The 23,954-nt window shown below is 35.5% G+C and overlaps 1 protein-coding gene across 5 annotated transcripts in view; it reads left to right on the plus strand.

Moving 5' to 3' along the window:
* SCN2A (sodium voltage-gated channel alpha subunit 2) overlaps positions 1-23,954 on the plus strand; it is a 76,381-nt gene that overhangs the window by 36,536 nt on the left and 15,891 nt on the right. For 3 of the 5 annotated variants that reach the window (XM_042040776.1, XM_042040775.1, XM_042040777.1), the window contains exons 11-19: positions 1,352-1,642; positions 4,785-5,165; positions 6,157-6,289; positions 7,865-8,103; positions 8,965-9,138; positions 10,869-11,225; positions 12,765-13,244; positions 22,350-22,470; positions 22,829-22,983. In XM_042040776.1, coding sequence (XP_041896710.1) covers positions 1,352-1,642; positions 4,785-5,165; positions 6,157-6,289; positions 7,865-8,103; positions 8,965-9,138; positions 10,869-11,225; positions 12,765-13,244; positions 22,350-22,470; positions 22,829-22,983 — 2,331 coding nt within the window. The remainder of the gene's footprint in view (positions 1-1,351; positions 1,643-4,784; positions 5,166-6,156; positions 6,290-7,864; positions 8,104-8,964; positions 9,139-10,868; positions 11,226-12,764; positions 13,245-22,349; positions 22,471-22,828; positions 22,984-23,954) is intronic. The other 2 variants (XM_042040779.1, XM_042040778.1) reach the window with 1 other exon arrangement.

Here is a 23,954-nt window from a genome sequence, read left to right on the forward strand (position 1 = left end):
TACTCCCCTACTCCTAACAATATATTACTTTGTCTCATAAATTCCTTCATATTGTAAACAATCTTTAATGTTTTCCATTGCACTTTTTTTTGCTGGTTTGAGTGAAGCTGTTAATTTGTGTCAAAAATAATAACCAACAAGCTGAAGCACTGGATTTTCAAATTGGAGATGGAAATTAACTTTTTAACGGAGCACTTGAACACGTTGCCCAGAGTGCTTGTGGAGGTAATGAAAAGCTGTCTGGATATTGTCCTTGGGCAGCCTGCTTTAGATGACCCTGTCTGTGCTGGAGAGTTTGACACGATGACCTCCAGAGGTTACCTTCCAACCTCAACCATTCTGTGATTGTCTGAAATGGAGGTGGAGGTGTGGAAAAAAAATCCAAAGAGTAATTCTGCTTATAAAAGTAACAGAAGCAAAACTATTGTAGGTGGTGGTGCTTCAGCAATATTTGGCTTTTTCTACTCCCTACACATCTCTCACAGCAGAAAGCCATAGCTTTCCAGTTCTAAAGAGAACTGGAAAATGTGGAGAAACCAAAGAAAACACTTCTGTGGTACAAATGGAATGATTACATATGCTTTGAAATTCCTTTTCATTTTTTGAAGGCTCTCAAATCTTTAATAGAATAATTGGTAATGTCTGCTTGGCATGTGGCCACATAGAGCAGAAGTTGAACTATGTCTTCCACATAAGCACATTACTAAAGTCAGCAATCAGGATTTTTCTTTCATTGGTCAGTTGCAATCTGTTGGGGGAGAATTGTGGGGGATTTTTGTTTTTTTGGTTTTTTAGCCTGTAAATAAATGTTAATAAAATTCTCCACACATTTTGAAAATAAAACAGCAACAAGTATGTAATACTGTGTAGTTTAACTCAAACCTCTGATTATTATTTGCAAAACTGAGATATCAAAATTACAAGAGATCTTTAACAGACTAGGGAGTATTCAAAATCCATCAAAATGTTGTAAGAAAGTGTTGCTTCCTGTTAACAGGGATTTTACCACCTGTTTGAGCCTTGATTCTTTATTTTTGCATAGTACTTCAGATGAAAAATTCATTGCAACATGTTGCTTCAATCTGAAACAGATGCTTGTTAACTTGGTTTTTTGACAGCCCAGTTTTCCCTTGGGTTACTCTTGCTCCTGGTTTATGGAGCAGTGGCAAATTATGGTTTCTGTGGTAATTCACAAATTATACTTCTTATGATATGCTGGGTTTGGTGAAGTGGAAACATTGTTTTTATTTCAAAATACTAATTTCTTTAAGAGTGGCAATAAATTTGAAATAGTGAGTGGTGTGTGTATTTGTATAAATGCTGTAAATTGCACATGTGCTTGTATGTATAGGCGGCGGCAGCAGCTGCAGCAGCTGACTCAAGAGATTATAGTGGAGTAGGTGGAATAGGTGGATTCTCCGAAAGTTCTTCTGAGGCATCAAAACTGAGCTCAAAGAGTGCTAAAGAGAGAAGGAATAGAAGAAAGAAAAAAAAGCAAAAAGAACAATCTGAAGGCGAGGAGAAGGATGGGGAAGAATTTCACAAATCTGAGTCAGAGGACAGCATCAAAAAGAAAGGTTTCCGATTTTCCATTGAGGGGACTAGACTGACATACGAAAAGAGATTCTCTTCCCCGCACCAGGTACCACAGTATTATTACCTCTTAAACACCTTTTTTTTGTCTACTCATCATATAAACAAAGTCCTGTAAAGTAGTTTGGTAAATTCTTGCAAGATACCATACATTCATTAATATCCTAAATCAAAGACTAACCAAGTAAAAACTTGCAGCCAAATAGGAAACTGTAAGAATTTGAGAGATTTTGGTTTTACTCTGAGTTCATGTGTGAAAAATCAAAATTACATGTATTAAGTAACATGAACTGTGTTTCAAGCTTCTTAATGAAAAGGGACTGATCTCCCCATGAAGTTGGATGTATTCAGCATGATGTGTGGCTTCAAAACATGGTGCATACATACAAAATGTAATGTTTCAAATGAGGAAAGTGTTAAAATTTGGGATGCAAAAAGCTCAGTAGAAATTACATTAATGCTCATGTGAAATTTGAGAAATTAATTGATGTGAGAACATTAATTGTGTTATCTTAAGGTGGAAATATGTGTGGCAATGTGTCTTTGCATGTGGTCTCTTATACTGAAACACCAGTGACTCAGAGTGCCATCTGCATCTCCCATCCAGACATTTATTTCATTTGATAATTTTGTAATGTTATATCTTCTACAGTTTTCAAAGCTCCTCTTCATTTGCCCACCTCTCACTCTCCGCTTAGCACTGCAAGTCCAGATCTCGCATACATTTTCTCCTTTTTCTGCCCCTTTTTGTGCCTCAATATGCTTCTTTTATCTCCACCTTCGCAATTTTCCCTGGTCTTTATGACTTGCTTTCTCCCTCTTTTTAGTCATTATTACTAAACTCATTCCTGCCTTTTTAATCCTCTTCTATTTCTGTCTCTGGAAAGCCTGTTTCATCCCTTAATAGATCATGAGTGTTCATACTCTCTTCATGTATTGTTTTCTCCAGCTCCCATTCTCAAAGAAGCTCAGACCTCTTCATCCAATATTTTCTTACTAAAGACTGTCCTCCTTAGATCAGACTGTGGTGGGAATATAATGTTTCCAGCTATTTCTGCCACTCCTTACACTCACTTCCTAATGTATTTCCTTTTTCAATAGTAATGCATCCTTCCCCCCACCCCACCTCCTTGGTCTGCCACCGTTTTATGTTGTTAACTGTCTAACTAATCTCTGTGAGGCTTCATTGCTGAATTTAGTTCATGATTCATTCTGTTCCTTACACAAATTTTCTCACATATCGGCTTCAACTTCATGTTGAAGATCCATCGGATCCCTTAGGTGCATATTCTTGCCTGTCTCATCATTCAAACTGCAGCCTTATTCAACTGCAGCTCAATTCATCCATCTTGTAAGAAATGAAGCATTCCTCATACAACTCTTTCTTCTAACATTTTCATCTCCAAGTTCATTTACAGTTGTTTGACTATGACAGTCTAGAAATCACCTCCCCTCTGGTTTTCCAACCCTAGTACCTTTTCACTGTGGATTCTAACCACTAAACAGATGTTCCACTCACCAGTTTTTTAGTAACATTTTCCTAGAGAAAACTCAGGCTTATATATCATCTTTGACTTTCTCCTTGGCATTTCATTTTCTTTCAATGTAAATGACCATTTTATTCCTCTTGAAATCTTACTCTTCCTAACATTTATAACTTTGTCTCCTCTCAATTCTCCTGGTTTAGAAGATCCTTTTACCCCTTTGACGGTTTTCTAAGGGACTTCCACAAGGCCTTTTGCTAGATCCCTTTTCTCTCTCTTTTTCTCCTCTTTTTTTTTTTTTTTTTTTTTTAAACTCTATTCTGGACCCACAACTCTGAATCATTTTTAACTTGGACCTCTTTACTGCTGTATTCATCAAGAGTATTGTTGCAAAGACCACTAACCTATCCCATTGCTTTTCCTTAATCTGCTAGTAAACATATTTACCTAAAGAATTTTTTTTAATACCATGAAACATACTGTACCTAAAGTTCCTTCCAACCCACCTTGTCTACTTACAGTAAACAAGTCCCAGCTTTGACTGACCCATACCAGCATTCATAACCTCCTGTTAAATTTTCAAACTAGTTTCTTTGAGCCCTTTCTGGTATGCTGCCCTTCATGCTTGGAAGAAGCTCCCATGAGTTTTCACAGAACACTTCATTGCTTTCCTCAAATCCCTCTTTAAAACTCTCTTTTACCATGCTGCCTACAGAAAGCTTGACAGGGAAGTGACTTCAGGTGAGCTAAGATAACTGTTTATCATACTCATCAATTTTGCCTCTGTGTATTCCCTCTCTTTTTGTATCCATCTGTTGTGTTACATTTAAATGATAAGTTCTTTGCAGAGTGCCTTTTTGTTCTGCATTTTGCAGTCTCTAGAACAATGGGGTTCAGGTCCACAAAGATACGTTTTAGAAGAGAAACAAAGACACTGCTTCATTATGTATCATCTGCTGTTCATAGAGGTCTTGGGTGAAATCAGGTGCTAGTAATTATCAATCAAAGCAATTACTGATACGAATTAAAATTAAGAACATGTATAATTGTTTGTAAGATTAGAGCATTATTTTGACTCTAATACTGAAGAGATCCTCCCATAGCAGAACATTTACTCATATGAGTAAACTGATGTAGATTAGCAAACCTGATCATACAAAATTACAGGCAAATTATTGCATATTCAGGATAGCTAAGACTTTAAAAAAGAAATAAGAAACCCATTATGGCCCACTTGACTAGTATCTGAAAAGATATGTATGTTTTTTAAACTAGGCAGTATTTGGGAGCTACTTCTATGTGCAGACTGAGTCACAGAAAATTTGCCTAAAAATTTTATTTACTCAGTCTGTCATACTAATGCCAGCCTGGGGTAAACAGTGTCTAGATATACTTACTCAGTTTATGCACAGTTGATAATAACATAGGCAGAATAGCAGAGGAAACAATTCTGTCAAGCAGTTTCTTTTACTCTAATTAAACTGATTAATTTCATATACCCAAAGCAGTAAAATAACTAGTCTTTGTCTGTCACTTATGTTCTCTTTGTTTACTACCCAAAAGGGAGTGTATTAGGGGGGGACTGTACCAGTTCATTTCTTCTTAGACGACCTTACCCTTTAAGACATTGTGGATTTTTCCTCTGTATGGAAATGTTGTATTTTAAAGGATTTCCTTCTGATAATAATTGTTTTTATTTACCTGCAGTCCTTGCTGAGCATTCGTGGCTCCCTGTTTTCCCCAAGGCGCAACAGCAGAACAAGTCTTTTCAGCTTCAGAGGTCGAGCAAAGGATGTAGGATCAGAAAATGACTTTGCTGATGATGAGCACAGCACTTTTGAAGACAATGAGAGCAGAAGAGATTCTCTCTTTGTTCCTCATAGACATGGTGAACGGCGCAACAGTAACATTAGCCAGGCCAGTAGGTCATCCAGAACAGTACCTGCACTTCCAGCAAATGGGAAGATGCACAGCACTGTGGATTGCAACGGAGTAGTTTCTTTAGTTGGTGGGCCGCCAGCTCTGACATCGCCTACGGGACAGCTTCTGCCAGAGGTGATGATTGATAAAGCAGCCACTGCTAGCAATGTAAGAAAGTCTGCAATAGCTCAGGCATGATGTTCTCTCCCTGTATGATCAGTCACTGTTTCCACAAAATTTAGTCACATGGCAACGATGACCTTTCTGGCTAAGCTGTGAATGCTCCTTTCATGTATTCTGGCTGTAAGCTAATAAACTAAAATTATCCAGCTCTCATTAACTAAATATGTGAAAATGCATGCTAATCAACTGGGAATTAACAGAATAGCATAGTAAACCATTGAATAAATTTAGTTTGTGTAGTCTTCACCCATTGATTCATTATGGTTAGACTTAACTGGATGGTTCTGTACTTGTATATCAGAAAGGATATCAAAATGGAAAAAAGAAATTAATTACATTTACTTAATGGAATATATTAAAGTATATATACATAGTGAGTATTTAGCTTCCTGCTGTCCATATGTGAAACTTTTGATGTTACCCTGGTAGTACAACATGCAAGGGTTGTGATAGTGTTCCTGTAATATAGCTAATTTTTCTATGGGTTTTTTATGTCAACATTACTAAATATTTTTTCTTTTGTTTGAAAAATGTGCTAGGAAATCCATAGTTTATTCTAAATTAAGAGTTATCTTAAGAAAATACGCTTATTCTTGGTTCCTTTGCTGCTAGCTGTGTGGGCTGGGCATTTTCATCTTTAGAAAAAGACCTCACTGCCTAAATTGAAAGATATTTACAGCAGAGCTCATTGACAAGCATTGTGGAACATTTTTTAGTCTGAAACCTGCTTTAATATCTCAGCCCTGTTTCAGCAAAATACTTAAAAATATATTCTTCAGGCACAAGAGCAATCCTACTGCAGTGTTTGACTATTTGTTCTAAACAGACTTAGGCACACCTCAGTCTATTGCAAAGCCTCAGTATAACTCGAGCATGGTGGGGGCACCAGTGTTTTAAACCAATAGAGTTCTGCAGTAGCTTAAAGTGTTATTACATGTACAGTCAATTAGCTATTTCATTGGTGCTTTATTTTCAGGGCACTACTACAGAAACTGACTTAAGAAAGAGACATTCTAGTTCTTACCATGTTCCTATGGACTACCTAACAGACCCTAGTGCAAGGCAAAGAGCAATGAGTATAGCCAGCATGCTTACAAACACAATGGAAGGTATGTAACATAGATTTTTTTTGTATGACAGTGCCTTAAAGTGCTATTAAAATGTGTGATGCATTAAGTAGGAGTGATGTTTTAAGGCAGCTATTTCAGCCTACAGGGTACAGACAAGAGGAGATTTCTATATGGAGTTAGGAGTGGGGTTTTTTGGTAGTTTGTCTTTTTTTTAATATGGGACTGATAAATTTGGAAAAAGAGTCAAGCTTGCAATATACTGATAGGTTTGAGGTGGAAGCAGCAAGTTTCCAATTTAAATGTAAGCAAAATCAATTATTCAAAGTAGTCTTTCTCTAGTGAAGTTATGTTTTGGGGTAAGCTCTTTGGAGGTTACTGAAATGGTTATGTTTCTTGCAGTAGAATGATCCCCTTCTACCAATTCAGTAGACTTGCTGTTGCACAAAGGAGGGATCATGTTCTTCTTTCTGTAAGGCTAAATACAATTAATTTGAATCATGGAATTATGCAACTATTTGTAAGAAAGGGTGAAACATTATGTTGAGGCTTAAATGACCGTGCCCAAAATGGCAAATTGGGAGATAATAATGAGCGGTTGTGCACATGTGGATCATAATGCTATCTAAATACTTGTCTGACTTCAGGCTTGTTTTAAATGTTTGTCTTTCCTGAGGAAACTTTAAAATATTTTATTGGAAGGGACCTTAAAGATTATCTAGTTCCAACTCCCCTGCCATGGAGAGGAACACCTTTCACTGGAGTGGGTTGCTCACAGCCGCATCCAACCTAGCCTTGAACATGTCCAGGGATAGGGCATCCACAGCTTCTCTGGGCAACCTGTGCCAGGACCTCACCACTCTGACAGTAAAGAATTTTTGCCTACTACCTAATCTAAATCTACCCTCTTACTGTTTAAAATTCATCCTATCACTCCACTCCCTGATAAAGGCTCCTTCTCATCTTTCCTGCAGGCCCCTTATAAGTACTGGAAGGTTGCAATAAGGTCTCCTTGGGGCCTTCTCTTCTCTAGGATAAACAACCCCTCAGCCTGTCCTCATAGGACATGTGCTCTGGCCCCTGATTATCTTTGTGGCTTCCTCTGAACCTGCTCTTATACTGGGAAGTCTAGAGCTGAACACAGCACTCCAGCTGGAGTAGAGGGGGAGAATCCTCTCCCTCAGCCTGCTGCCCATGCTGCTTTTGATGCTGCCCAGGAGGATCTTGGCTCTCTGGGCTGTGACCAACATTGTTGGCTTACATTCAATTTTTCAGCCACCAATAACTCCCGGTCTTTGTCTGCTGGGCTGCTTTCAATCCCTTCATCACCCAGTCTTACGACAGGTTTCTAAGACAAATTTCTTTTTTGCATTCTGTATAGCATTAGCTTGTGAATGGTTCTTTTATCTCTTGAATCTTTTGTACAGGTAATTTTTTTTTGTTTTCTATATTATTTTAAATTGTAATTTCTTTTGACTGACAGCAGTCTTAGTTTCAAAATACCAACACAGTTTATCAACAGTACCTTGGAAAACAGCATTTAGGCTTCAAGGAAATACCCAGGTGATGCTGAATAGAGAAATATCTTTAAAATATTATTTTCATTTTTCTCTCTAGAACTGGAAGAATCCAGACAGAAATGCCCACCATGTTGGTATAAATTTGCTAACACTTGCTTGATTTGGGACTGCTGTACTCCCTGGCTGAAAGTCAAACATATTGTAAATTTGATTGTGATGGACCCATTTGTTGATCTGGCCATTACCATCTGCATCGTCCTAAACACCCTGTTCATGGCCATGGAGCACTACCCAATGACAGAACAGTTTAGTGGTGTGCTTTCAGTAGGAAACCTTGTAAGTCTTTCATGATATGCCATGTGTGTGAAATGCATTTTTCTTTAATTCTCCTGTGACTTATGCACATTCACATAAAAGAAGTTGACTATTTATAGGTTTGGGATTGTTGAACTTAAATTTAAGCTGTTGACATATGAGAATTTCACCACTTTTATTTTACAGAGTAAAGGTCTACCGAGTCAATATGCATTTTGATTTTTAAAACCTTCATTTTCTGTCATTGAAGCTTGTTAAAGGAGTTTTTTTTCTTGGATAAGTAGTAACAAATCATACTTTCAGTTCCATTCCCACACCCGTTCTGCTCCTCATTAGCACCTCCTAAGGATCTGGGTGTTCAAGGAATTTTAGAGGGGAAAGACCCAGTAAGTATGGCAGATATAAGGAAATAATGAAATAGAATGACAGTGTCTTCCACAGGCCATCCTGTAGAAGAATAGTTCTGCTCAACTTTCTGTATAATTTTTTTCTTAATAAAATAAGTTTATAATAGGACCAATTATCTTCATCACTAGAAGTAAAAAGATGGTCTAAGGGCAAAGATGAGCTCTAAGGAGATAAAAATGAGCATTAAAATCAGATGCTATTCTGTATATTGGCATACATATATATTAGTAGGCTTGATAAAAACCACATTTTCCCATTTACCTTTTTCTTTGGAACCCAAACATTGTGATGCATATGTAAGCTTCAAATATGAATTTTATCCCTAACCCCATCATATGGAAATATAGAGAAGCTATTCAGATTTATCATTAGTTTCTTGCTGAAAATATAACTTAGCAAATATTGATACTATTAGTTTTACTTTTTAGATATTTTCTTCCTAAACTGGAGTAAGAAACTTTATTTTCCTTGCAGGTGTTTACTGGAATTTTCACAGCAGAAATGTTTCTCAAGATAATTGCCATGGATCCTTATTATTATTTCCAAGAGGGCTGGAATATTTTTGATGGTTTTATTGTGAGTCTTAGTTTAATGGAACTTGGCCTTGCAAATGTAGAAGGATTATCTGTCCTTCGATCATTCCGATTGGTAAATATACTATTTAAAATATGTTTCTACATTACATTTTTGTATTTGTACATATATATTCTGTGCATTTTTCATTTGCAAATTATATATTTGGCTAAGATAGAAGATCTTTTCAGAACTTACAAAATGCTAAATTGCATACTCACTAGATGGCATGTATATATTATGTCAAGTTTGTTTTGCATATTGTCCTAGTAATGTCTGTTTCTCCTCCAAGATGTGTTGTCAACATCAATTCTATTCTTGCTGAAAGTGTGCTTAAAGGATTAACTTTTATAATAGAAGTATCTCTTAGAGTCTTCTTCCTAGATGATGGAGTCAAAAAAAGCAAGAGCCACAGGGCCCTCACTACCTGTGACTGAAGATGAGTGAATTGCTTGGTAAATAATGGGTTAGTTAATAAAAGTTTATTGACAATTTTAGCTTATAGACTTCCATTAGCAACTGGCTTTCATGGTTAGTTTTAAATGAGAGTAGGGTTAGGATTTTTCATTGTCCAGGGGCTTTTCATCCCTACCAGCCTTCTCCATACCATCCTCTGCAAGGGTCTATCTGCTGTCCAACAGCTTTTCTGTTCAGAGGTCATTACAGTGTCTCTGTCTGTTATTAGATATCTCTTTCATGAACAGGAACTTGAAAAACCTTGGTCTTGCTGCAGACCAGGCTAGCATGCAAGTCAATGTCCAAATCCTCTTCTGAAAAGACCTACACATTGAGAGACGTGAAGCCAGAGTTCCTAGTCATCAAGCTCAACTTTTGCCTTAAATTTAAAAAAAATATATTTAACTTTAATTTCAAGTTAAATAAATCCCCTCTAAAAAATAAGGGGTTTTAAGTAAGTCTGTTTTCTGGTTCTCTGCATAGCATTATACTGTACTGTGCCTAAAGTCTAAAATCTGTCTGGATTGACTTCTCTCTCAGTAGTAGGGTCTGGTTTTAACTTGGCATTTATGTGTTTTATTTATAAAACATAAAATCATCACATTAAATAATACTTAGTTTTATATTCATTTTAGTCTTCTGCTCTTTCAATTGTCTGAACACCTGCTGTATCTTTCCAATAATTTTTGTCTGTTTCAAGTTGTACTTACTAATATAATACTTTCCTTTGTTTTTCTCAATGTTGTATGACAAACTTTGTAAGACACATTACATTTCTTTTAAAAGACAGAAAATACATTGTTAAAGATACTTTCAAGTCACTTGTATGTCTGTCATTAACAACTCTAGCTTGTTTCTCTTTTTAGGAAAACCGTTTCCTCCAGCTCACTGCCAGTTAAGATGAAAGGATCTGGAAGTGACTATACACTTATTGTCCTGTTAAATGATCACATTTCATATGTGCTAATTTATTTTTATTAATATTTTCTTATAGCTAACTACAAGAGAAAGACTGTTTTGTCCAACTTGTTTAACAAGTACAACTTCTTTGTAAATACTTAAAGATACCAAAAGAGTCAAAGTCTGAATTGGAGTCTTTGTGATAACTGCAATTCAATTGGAATGAGCATAGAGACAGTATTTTTGATTTCTTATCACTTGAGTCAGGACTTAACACTGCTGATGTGTAGTGTTGTACAAAGAACTGGAAACAAATTTTGTAACTAACACTTCTCAAGGTTACAAGAGACGTGATGTAGACACAGGGTAACTGAAATATGGAATGTATAGCAGTTATTTCATTACAATTAGCATAATGAAGAACCATATACCATTCTTCTGTTTTGCAGCTTCGAGTTTTCAAATTGGCAAAATCTTGGCCAACTCTAAATATGCTGATTAAGATTATTGGCAACTCAGTGGGGGCTCTGGGGAATCTGACCCTGGTGCTGGCCATCATTGTGTTCATTTTCGCTGTGGTTGGGATGCAGCTGTTTGGCAAAAGCTACAAGGAATGTGTCTGTAAGATCTCCAGTGACTGTGAACTTCCTCGCTGGCACATGCACGACTTTTTCCACTCTTTCCTGATTGTATTCCGAGTGCTGTGTGGAGAATGGATAGAAACGATGTGGGACTGCATGGAGGTTGCAGGCCAAACCATGTGCCTTACAGTCTTCATGATGGTCATGGTGATTGGAAACCTAGTGGTATGTGATCAGTGGGGATTTTTAAAACTTTTAGGACATATTTTCTGTTTTTCATGATTTAGAAATCCAAGATGAAGACTGGAGAAGGACTTCAGGAAATCATGTAGTTCACTTGTGCTCTCTGTAAACCAGGTTCAAATACACCTTGATCATTTATGAAAAATCTAATTTAAATTGCCTTTTACATCCCAGTAAACTAAATTGTCTCAATATTGATGGAAAACTGTTGGTCTTTTTGACAACATTTATAATACTGAAGAGTTTACTGTTTCCACTTTCACTCTTTCTTTGTGAAACAAAACAAGCCTAGCTCTTCAATTTTTTCTCATAGGTGATGATTTGTAAACGGCTTATCCCTTTTGCTATTGGCCTCTGAATTCCTCCCAAGCAACATTTTAAATAAAGACACAAGTACTGAATAATGTGGAATAATGATACTTCCATTTCTAACATTCAGCATTCTTGTAGTACACCCGCAAATGACACATGAAATTTCTGTAGCAGCATTGCTTTCCTGATGCAGCCTCTGTGCCCCTTTCTGCAGTGCTTCCGCCTTGTTTTCACACCTTCTGTATATATACTTTTCATTTTTCTTAACAATCCTTTCTACAACAGTACTTCAGAATTAAATACCATATTGATTTTGAATCATTTTACCAATTTGCCATAAACCATGTTTATGTAGTTCTTCCTCCTTAAGTGCTGGCATCCCTTCTCTTTTTGGTATGATCCACAAATTTTATAAATATGCTTATCCACAGTCATCACTACCAAGTCTCACCAGACTAATGTGAGTCCTGTGGCATATCTTATAAAATATTCTGCAAGTTTGAACAGGCAGAAGTGACAAATATAATTTAACTGATTTTTAATTTAAAGATTTTTAATCAGTTTTGCACATGGTCTGTCAGAATTGCATGCAATTCAAATTTCTCTTTTATGTCTGTAAAATGGCATGCAAGAAAGTCTGAAATAGTTTCTTGAAACTGAGGTTAAATAGTTTCTTGAAACTGAGGTGTATCACATCTGTGGACTCTTTATCTCTTAGCTAGTGTTCCTGCCCAAAACCAAGATAGACTCATACATACTTGCCAAATACAAAATTTTACCATATTCTGAATTAGAGGTACTAGAACTACGGTCTGTTGAACTGTAGAAAACTAGAATTTGCCTACCTTCCCCTGGCCTATGAACACTACAGCAGATGTAGCTTGCATAAATCACATTATGTTGTACTCCACCTCGTTATGCCGTTCTCCATTTTGAGGAGAAGATCTGCACTACTGCCATTGTGGAGGAGACAGTCAAGGAACAGCTCAGATTTCCACCTTTATTAGTGACGTTAAACCAGCTAAAACTGTTTTTGGCGGGATAATAAAATGTGAGGGACAGGGATTATGAACTGAAAAGAATAGCAGGGAGGTGTGTTGAAATAAAGTGCTAGCTGTGAAATGAAAATTATCTCATATTGAAAAACTCATAATGACATTGCTTTTATGACTTAAAAATAAGAGTAATTTTTTCCTTACTGTCTTTTAGGTACTCAACCTCTTTTTGGCCTTGCTGCTGAGCTCATTTAGTTCAGACAACCTTGCTGCTACAGATGATGATAATGAAATGAACAATCTCCAGATTGCTGTGGCAAGGATTCAGAAAGGCATAGATTATGTGAAGAGAAAAGTGCGTGAATTCATTCAAAAAGCCTTTGTTAGAAAACAGAAAGTTTTAGATGAAATCAAACCTCTTGAAGACCTAAACAATAAAAAAGACAGCTGTATTTCCAACCATACAATAGTAGACATAGGTAAAAACCTTGCCTATCTCAAAGATGGGAATGGAACTACCAGTGGCATAGGCAGCAGTGTGGAAAAATATGTTGTTGATGAAAGTGATTATATGTCATTCATAAACAACCCAAGTCTCACCGTGACAGTGCCCATTGCTGTCGGAGAATCAGATTTTGAAAATTTAAACACAGAGGAGTTCAGCAGTGAATCAGACCTGGAAGAAAGCAAAGAGGTAAACCTATTTCTACTTTTAAAATACTCTGATGCTTTTCTTTTTTTTTTTTTCTGAGGTTACTAGTGTTGAATTCAAATCTTTCTTTAATTCCTTTACAACAGCATGTACAAACTCGTAATGTTATTTAAGGTAAATTGATGTAAGGTTGTGAGTTTTGAAAGATGGTGATACAATACTGCATTGATGGTGATACAATACTGCATTTACAGTAATAATCAAGATGCATAAGAAAATTTTTTAGAAAATTAATATTTTTTTCTATTTTATTTAGTTAAATCCTTAGCAAGCAAAGGAACCAGTTTAATAGCCCTGGATACCAGAAGTCATACAAAGTGTCTATGGCTGGTGCAAATTTCTCCATGCGTATTTCATTAGAGCAGTTTACTCTTTTATCTGTTTTTTAATGGTTCATTCTGATGTAATTAACCTTTTTTATATAGCGAAAAATGCATCCATATATTTTATAGATAGGTACATTTGAATATTGGACTAGCATCACTAAACAATTTCATATAAATCACTAATAATCCATCTGACGGCAGCAGAACCACTGAAGAAGTGAAGTAATGGCCTTATGGTAAAAAAGTTACAAAGCTTAATATCCCAGTATAAGATCCTTTCATTTGACTACTCATTGTTATTTTCAAAGCTGTAAGATATTTGAATCTGTTACCTACTGTGACTAATAAAATGTACCTCTTTCTGGCACTATGTGGTGCCAAGTGGATAAATCCAAGCTAGCACTGAGAGTGATAGTGGATACCAAGGCATTATTATTGTGTGTGTATTATTAACCCACTGCTTTGTCCTGCACAACTGAAAGTGGTGGAGACACATCAACCCAAGTGGAGTAAGTCTGTGCAATGCTTAATACTAATGCTAGTTCATTCAGCATTAGCATGGGTATTTTTGAACAGTATTGCATGCTGTGGGGTAGACATAAACTAACATAAAGGCTTTCATTAGTAATTTTCTCTTACTTGAATCTGAGGGTATAAATATGGGTAAGATTCTAGTAATTTTCTACCTGTGATCCTTTTTTGTACAAACTGCATCACACATTTAGTCATATTTTCTTGTTTCTTATCACAAATGTCTTTATTATTCTTATAAAAATATTTCCTTGTTTCAGATTGATTGTATTAACATTTATCTTACTCTTCAAAACCAGTACTTGCGTGTGGAAGAAATGAATTGTAGTTTAACCTTCAGTTGTTATGGTTTTTACTGCACAAGAGCACTATGTCACTAGGAGAGGTGGAGGATGAACTTCATACAAACCTCTGTGCTGGTGGTTAGCAGGGCTGAGGATGACAATGGTGCATCTCTTACTTCACGGTATAACAGGATGATGTGACTTCTGACTGTTTTCATTAGCCAGATCTTTCTTTTCTTCCCATGGAATGACCCTAATTAGGTTATTCTACAAGGTGACAAAAATACTGACTTCCTATAGGAAAAATTTTAAAGCGGATTGTCCCACATTTGAGACATGACCTCCGGTCATTAAGCTTCCACGATAAAAGAAAAGCTTTCTACTCCACATACCATATTTAAAAGAAAACCGTGTCTTCATTGCATTCTTGGAGGCACTTAATGCTGTTGTGCTTCAGGAACTGCAAACTGATCAGGTGATAAGACAAAGAAATACCTATTAAGTCAGGGATGAGCTAGTGCCAAGCAGTTTTGATTGGCCAAGTCTGAAACTCTGCTGAGTGTATTCAAGGCCAAAATTTCTTACTAATGCAGAAGCTGAAGGTGAAAAATTGAAGGGAATGTTTCTCAGTTTCAGGGATTTTCAAGAGAGACACAGCAGTAAGTAAAGATTGTGATCATATTTCTTATTAAAGTGCCTAAATTTCAAGTGGATTTGAGTCACATAAGCGTGACACAAAAAGCACTAAAATCTTAATCCTAGTTCCTACTCTTCATTAGTCTTAACCACCACGGGTTTTGATATAGAGGAGTGTTGGCTTATTAGTTAGATGACCAATATTCTTGTAATGAAAATGATCCATAGGAAAATAAGGCATTTTTTAAATTAAAAAATTGACTACAAATGGCTTTTTTTACAAGGCTTCCTCTTTTTTATCATGCCATAATGTGCCGTGGATTTCTGGCCTCTCATGTTTTCCTTTTTATATGACACTGCTGTTGCCGAGTTGATCTGCCAGTCATTTCATTGCTTACACCACAAATGAAAAAATTGAAATTAGAAACTGCCCTCAAACTGTGTTCTATTAGCAGATATGCTGATGAAAGGCAGCTGAGGCATCCAGGTGCTGTGAGGACACTGCACAAGATAGCCAGATGCTAATGAGTGTGTATCTGTGTGCTTCTGCTTGCTTCTGTGTCTACAACCAAGTACATGTATTCACTGTTGTATAGGGCAATAAGCTGAATTTCAACAAAATTATTTTTATTTATTAGCAAGTTTTAATTAAGCATATTAATGTTTGGTGAATTCTTTATTATAAAACATGTATATTCCAGTAGTTTGACAGAAATGGTAACTAGATTATGCCTTTGTAGAAACAATACGTATAATGTTGTACATGCTTAGTAGGTGTGAATTAACAAGGAATTTTCTAGAAAACTACTGAAGCCTAAAATAAATTTCATTATAAAAACTTCATGCCCATAAGAATGTCAGTGGGTGAATACAGTATAATAAGGGAATTAGAGAACTAATACTAAATAAAACTTTATCATGGAAATAGGCCATTAATAATTGTGGAACCACTCTGCTGAGTCCATTGGCCTATAAATAAAGGTCTGTGGATCTGAGCTGCATTACTGCTATGTAGTGTAGAAACTATAAAGATATTTTTTCCATTTTAGGTTCTTAAGTACTGTGGGGATGGTTTATATGGAAAATTTTGTTGTACATGTATGTATAATAATTAGTTAAAATAATCATAATACTGGGTAATAATTAATTTATGCTAAGTGTAACTTATAGGCTAATAATAACACCAAGAGATACCAATGACAAAATATTTTGCAATGCTTTGAAAAAAATGGGATCTCCTAATGCTGTTGCAGACACATTAATAATGTATATTTTACGTAAAGCAATATTCAGCGCAAAAAAGCAGAGGTGCTGTGTCCTGAACTTCATTTCCTACCGTTCTTACTTCTCACAGGAGTAGAACCAAGCTGGATCAGTCAAGCGGGCAGCTCTGGTGCCTTTTAGCGAGGCAGAGCATCGTGTCACCAGTTTTACACAGGTTACCTAAGCAAGTTATACATCTCTCTCTATATATATTTAATCACCTTTTAGCGGATATTGACTGGCCTGCATGCTCTTCAGCTATGATCCTGTCCCATTCATTGCAATAAGTACCAACATGCACAGCTGCTCCCTGCTGAGCCACGGGACTCGCATCACAGCATGGTCAGGCAAGAGCGGCAGCCCCAAGATTTCTGTGGTTCCAATACTTTCCGTGATATTTCAGTAGTATTTTGCAGTGCATGCTATGTACCTTTCCCAGTCTTGATATAGTTGTCAAGATTCTGTTCTTGAGGGGTTTTCTTTTGTTTTGAGGGAAGACAGAATATGTAACACATACGCCATGTTTCTCATCAGAAGCTTATATATATATATATATATATATATATATATGTCCATCTGTAAATTGTGTTGATAATGAAAAGCTGATAGCTGTTTTAGAAAACTTTCATACTATTGTATTTTAACTTCTAATGGAGGTAACCTGTAAACTCATCATAGTCATGATTTTATTTTTCACATTCTTTTTTCTTAGAAGTGCTTTTCTTTAGTACTTGTATAAGCATTTTGTTATTTTGGTGATTAATATGCAGTACTTGAAGCACCATTAAGCATGAAATTAATTTAATTTCTGCAGTCAAAGCATGTGACCATAATTTGGTTAAAAGAATTAATACAAAACTCTTATTTGGCTGGTCAAACATTCAGAGATCAGTTCTGCTCTTACTTACGCTCACACTTAGGTGTACAGGTGCAAAGAGAAAACTAATAGCAAGATGTGGCCCAATTCAACCTTACTGTAACTCTTTAATTTATGCTCAAAAATAATTACCTCCCCAAGCATCTAAAATTGTCTGCCTTGAGAAACTTATTCTCATCTCATCAGAAATAAATACAATTCAACATTCTAGTAAATGAGCTACTGAGTTTGGATCAAAAGGTCCGGAAGTTCACCAGCTTCAGTATGATCTACATCTCACCTATTAAACATTGCCATAATATTTACAACACCAGAGTTGCTGCTTTCAGTTTGGTAAATCAGTGGAGTTAAAATATACTTGCTTCAGAGCTTTTCCTCTTATATTTGGTAAGAATAAGTTATCTGATAAAATGTATTTTGATTTTAAAATATTCATTATTTAAAATCCTTTGATACTCTGAAGAATTTAGCCTTTTTGCTTGTGAATTGGTCACATTGTATTGGCATAATGTGATTCACTGTGGATGATAATAAGTTGTTAATGTTAGGGTTAACTGAAGTTCGCTTAATTAATATTTTCAAACGGCAGTCACTTACTCAGTTGCAGAAATATCCTTTCAGTATTGCTTGTATAAATTAAAGAGCCTTTTTAAGTAGCTGCTGGTGGGAGAGCTTTTTTCCCACTGGAGCATATCTCCACTGCTACTTAAAATCCTTTTGCTTTCATACAACTTTTTTGCAAATATTTTCATTTATTAAGTTCTCATGAATAAGTAGATCAAAGGAATTATGAATACCAATACAGTACAGAGTGGACTATAACTGAGAGATAGTGGTTTTTGCAGTATTTGCAACCAATAATCATCACAAAATTATTTTGTTTTGATTTACGGTGTTCCGGTTTTTTGTACTGATAGAGTTATTCTGCTTAACTGTATAGGCATTAGAAAGAGAGACATTCAGATTCCACTTAATTACACCAGTGGAATCACAGTGATATCTACCACTTCGAAGATTTTATAGGTGATATAGCTGTACTGAAAAAGACTGGATACTTTGGATATAATATTGCCATTTATATCACAGAACATTTCATACTGACATACACACTACTGAGAAAATAAAACCAGTATAATTTCCATTATTTAGCATTTTCACAGGTATTTGAGAGGAAAGGAAATTGAAAGCAAAATCAAAATGGTGGTTTCTCTTGGCGCTATCTTCCCGCTTATGTCTGTCCTGCTCTTTGCTCCTTCTGTCCCTTAAATTATTTCAACAGCTATAAGTGGCATCCTGGCCAATCATGAAATTTCAGGCTTTGTTAAAAATGTTAAGCTAAGAGCTGTCCAGCTACTCTCAGATCATCTTTGGAACAAACCAAGAAAGAAATGTTAGAAGGTAAAAGGTTTGGCTGTAAGTGAAGCAGAATTGTATGAATCTATGAGATGTTGTCAAGGTTCAGAAAGTAATTATGTCAAAAACTTCCTGACCTAAACTTGGCTGCTGCTTTTTGCAATGCTTCTCTGATAGGCAAGCTGCTTTCCTATCTTGAAAGCTAAACTAAAATCTGTATTTCATACTGTACTGTATTGCTGACTAAAGTATGACTGGCAAGGCTGTTGGTACACGTGATGTAAAGTTATTTCAATCTCTATGATAATCAGTATACTGCTGCTCTAGAAACATGTAACTACTTTTGTCCCCTTACTGTTTACTTTGAAAAGGAGGTGGAGTATGTACATTCTAAGGTTTTGAAAAACAGATTTCTCTGAGAATAATTTTCTTAGCATACTATTCACAAAATTTCTATCTTCATAACTCTCAAAGAGTGTCTAGTGCTTGATCTGGATAAATCTCTTATAATCTGCATGACTGAATACTTTTGAAATCTAGAATCATGGTATAACAAAAAGCTTAAAAGGGACTTACTATTAGATCAAAACTAATGCTTGGGTTTGGTGATTATCTTGTTTCTATAGATTCATTTTTTTAAAAAGCTATATACAAGTCAAGTAAATAGCCATTGCCTAAATCCAGTTTTTGTAATGCTGGTAAGCAGAGAGCGATTTACCAAGTACAAAGGTAACTTTCAGATATGTTCAGGTAAAGAACTGGGATATATGCTATATACCTAACACATCAGGGTCTGCAGTTAGGGGTAGTCTAGCTATCCAGTTGGATTCCATATGCATGAACACTGGCAAGTCACAGTAAGTGCTAGAAAAAGTCTTCCTATGTATTAAGGCATGGACAAAACATAACAGCAATAACATGGCCCATTCCCAGGTGATGTTGTGTTGCATACCCAGAAATCAGTACAAAGTCCCTGGGTCAGGTGCTTTATACCAGTGCGTAAGTTTGCTGTGGACATATGTGAATGTTACTGAAAAGTTTTCCTAGCATACTGAAATTGAGTTGATAAAATCTTGAGATGTTGTATCATAAAACCTTCCTAGATGTTTCTAGTGCATACTAAATTTTATAAATTTTGTACATAATGACATACAATAAATTCAATGTTAAAAATTACAAAGAAAAATGACAAAATAAATTATACTGTTGAAAATTTCTATTTTTTTTTCCTTTCCCAAATGATGCTGAATTATTACAGACTGAATTTATTGAATAATTTTTATAATGTTTTTCTTTACCTACTGATCAGGTTGGGGCTAAATTCAGGTATAATAGAGCAGCATGCTAAGGAAATACTCTTAAGTCAACAGAAGAGTAACTGAGTTCTCAGTGGGACAAGGCATTTATTGTTGCATTTCAAGTATCAGCTGCTGTTCATTCAATTTAGGATTTTTCTGTTTGGTTTAACTCCTGTGATTATTGTTACAGCTCTGTAAATGAAGCATACCAGAGTTTTAGTGAGAAGAGACTTGAAAGATACATCTCACCATACACAGTGCCCCACATAAATAAAGTTGTCTTTTTGATGTTCCTGATAATTGACAGTTCTATTGATAATTTTCTACCTTCCTATCTGATATTTTTGATCTCTCCTTATAGTGGTTATCTCTAATCTTCCATGTTGAGTTAACTGTTAGTCTTAAGCAATTTCAGTAATAGGAATTCATTACCCACTGTGCTTATTAAACTAACTGCATAATATCCGAGTCACTGAACTCTTCATTTTCCTGTTAGAGAATGGACAGTAGGTCTTTCAAACTTATGGTTCAGCCAGTTCATAATTTTTGTTTGCTCTGCTACTACTACAGCATTCTGCTAGAAATGCTCTCCAGATTGGAATGATGCAAGCAACATTTTAAGAAAACACTATGTAATAAAAACAGTCACTTCTCATTTTAAAAATTATTTACTGTATTGTATTGATAAATGGTAATTTTTAACATCGTATATAATTTTTTTGGAATGTACCTTGCATTTATGGTATTTCTGGCCTTTCCTCAAACTGATGATTGACTTCAACTGATGTTTAAATGCTGTGGTCCTTACTTGAGGACTACAGTATTTATCCCATACTTTCCAGTTTCTCCATTTTAGAGGCAGTATTCCACAATGATCAAACTGCCATGCATTATCTATAATTCAAACATATTGCAATGGGAAATTGGTCGATAATAATCTGCAGAAAAGCATGCATCCATCTCTTTGTACATTGGACCTGACCTCAATAGATGTTAAAACTCATGCAGAAATATGAGACATAAATGTCTAAGCTGGGATTTAAAAAAAAACATAGATGAAATGGGTGTGTAGGTGTCACTGAAACTAGGTGCATAATACACCTTCCAGTACATGTTTCCATTTGCTCGGCCTTCCTCTGAAATGTGCTCTATAGTGAACCATGGTACACAAAAATCAAAGTTACGCTTATGTCAAAATTACAACACAATGTATTGTCAGTGTGGTTCAATTGAGTCAGAGTGGGGGAGAAAGGAATGAATCTTTTGAATATTTGTTGCTATGTAAAATTCCATTAAAGTTTCAAGTTACTTTCTGTATCCACAGATTAATACTGTTTACATTTCCTTTACAAAAAACTGTATAGAATTTGAAGCTACTCAGAAATATTTTAAAGGAATAATGCCTCTAACTTCAGATTTAAGTGTCAGCAAAAATATGTATCTTTGATGTTACCATAGACCATCTCTGTCTAATATTGATTCCCTATAGACTCTATTCTAAATCTGCTTACATCATTCCCTTTATAAGATTAGCTACTTATCAATGCAGCCATTTTACTGATGTTATACTCCATATAGTGATAACATTAGACAAGTCATAGAATGCTGTAATCAAACTACTTTTACTTATTATAGTACTCATATTTGTCTGTTGCCAACATCATATGACAGTGTGAAAGAATAATTTTTAAGGTTTGGATTATATTACTGGTATGATTTATTGGTGCAGTATTATTTTATTTACAGTATTGCTTTAAAAGTATTTGTTTTCACTTCAGTATTTCAAAATATTTTAGGCCTTTTACAATAATTGGACATCTATGTGTACTGTACCAAAGTAATAAGTAGTTTCAAAATGCACAATAAATCCAGAAAATGCATTGGCAAGTGAGTATGCAAAATATCAGCTACTGCTCCTAAGGTAATGTGCTGCTCTTTCAGAAATAAAGATAATTAAATTATCCTATACAACTCATGTGTTTTCATGTCGATAATAATGAAAAAATTATAGTCAAACTTTTTAGATTTAGATTTTTACAGACTTGCTAAAATAATATTTACTTGAGACATGAAAATACATCTGTGCAGCTTGCTGTTGGTTTGGTCATGATGTTGGAAATTTATTTGTATTAACACATGCTATCTGAAGTGTGATCTAAAATGCAGCCACATGATTGGAATAATTAAACAGTACAAAATGTGGAAAGCACTCAGCTTACTTGAAATTTCACTTCAAAATTCTTATGTGTGGCTCAGAATAGTAGTCTAGTAATTTCAGCAATTCCTTGTATGAAAATATCAAAGTATTTTCAATATGGAAAACGCATATTATGTGGTTTCTAATCTTGTGACCTCACCTGTAGTAGAGCAATTTGGCACTATAGATTGTAAATAAGAAGTTCTTTCAATATCAGAGCACTCAATACATTCAAAATATTTTGATATACATTTCCAACATTAACTTCTATTCAAAATAATAAAACTGGAAGAAAAAAAATTATGTGGGGTTTTGTTCACAGAAATTGAATGCATCCAGTTCATCAGAAGGCAGCACAGTTGATATTGGACTACCTCCAGAAGGTGAACAGCCAGAAGCAGAACCTGAAGAAGTTCTGGAGCCAGAAGCTTGTTTTACAGAAGGTAGGCAAAAAAACCCATATGCAAGATAAATAGACCTAATTGTGTTGACTTGGGCAGGATTCTCATTTTATTCAAAATCAAAAGAAGTTTTGTGATTATAGTCGTAATATCTGCTTGTATTAGTAACTCCTTCAGAGTTACTGCCATAGATTTACTGTTCTTGTGTGTTCTCGCTCTCTTTGGAGGGTATTATGAAAGATACAAAGCTTTAACTTTGAATATTGAAACAAAAATGAGGAGTTACAAGGATCTATTGCAGTAGGACTGAAATAAGTCAAATGACTACCATTCATTGTGATTCCTAATAAACACTTACTTTATTCTGACATCTCAAAATTTGTTATCACTTTACATTTAGGGTGTGTACGGAGATTCAAATGCTGTCAAGTCAGTGTAGAAGAAGGAAAGGGGAAAGTCTGGTGGAATCTTAGGAAAACCTGCTATAAGATTGTTGAACACAACTGGTTTGAGACCTTCATAGTCTTCATGATTCTTCTCAGCAGCGGTGCTCTGGTAAATTAAGTGTGGAACTATTGTGACTATTGTGATTTTAAGCAGCAAGCATTTAAAATTACAGTTAATCACATAGCTACAGGTAAAAAATTAGAATTTGATACCCAATTTATAAATGTTCTAATAAAAACATACACCCGCAAGTATTTGGCATATATTGTAGGACATGTAAGAGTTTGCTTGTGGGCTGTGAAACAAATTGCTTGGCAAGTTCAAAATGTAGTGTTAATGGAAATAAGAAATTAGTTTTATCAGACTGGTGTTCACATGTCTTCATATTGATGATAATAGCTTTTTTTTTTTAAATACACATTTAAATAAAAACACAGCTGAGCTAGGAACTTACCAGCAGCAACTTGAATTGTCAAACTCAGATGTAAGTTGCCAACACAATTCCATCAGGTGTTTTACAGATTGGTGTTAAATCAGGTGCATTGTGTAGATATTGAAGTAATGAGTTCCTCATAACAGGGGCAAAATATAATATTCTTGCTACACTTGGCTCAATGCACAGTGATTCACTGTCAATGGATACATTTTCTTTTGACAAGACAGTTCTCTCTATTTAGGATTGCTTTGTAGGTTAGCGTGCATAGTTTGGTTTCAATTATTCCCCAAAAAAACTGTATCACAGAGTCATTTTTAAATCCCTCATATAATTTTAATATAAATTTGTAACTCCCACAAAGGAGGTCCTTATGTCAATAAGCCCTTGCTATATGTAGTGACCCAGTGTATGACCCTGCCTGGATGACAGGTACCCACCAAAGGTGGTCTGTAACTCCGCTCCACAGGTGGACAGGAGAGAGAAAATATAATGGAGGGTTCATGGGTTGAGATAAGGCCCGGGAGAGATCACCCACCAAATACTGTGGTGGGCAAAACAGACTCAGCCTAGGGGTATTAACTGAATTTATTGTTAACAAAATCAGAGCAGGATAATGAGAAGTAAAATAAATCTTAAAAACACC

The sequence above is a fragment of the Corvus kubaryi genome, unplaced genomic scaffold (genome assembly GCF_017639235.1).
Source record: "Corvus kubaryi isolate FWS band 111438036 unplaced genomic scaffold, C.kubaryi_AGA036_p1.0 37396, whole genome shotgun sequence".
NCBI classification, from domain to species: Eukaryota; Metazoa; Chordata; class Aves; order Passeriformes; family Corvidae; genus Corvus; species Corvus kubaryi.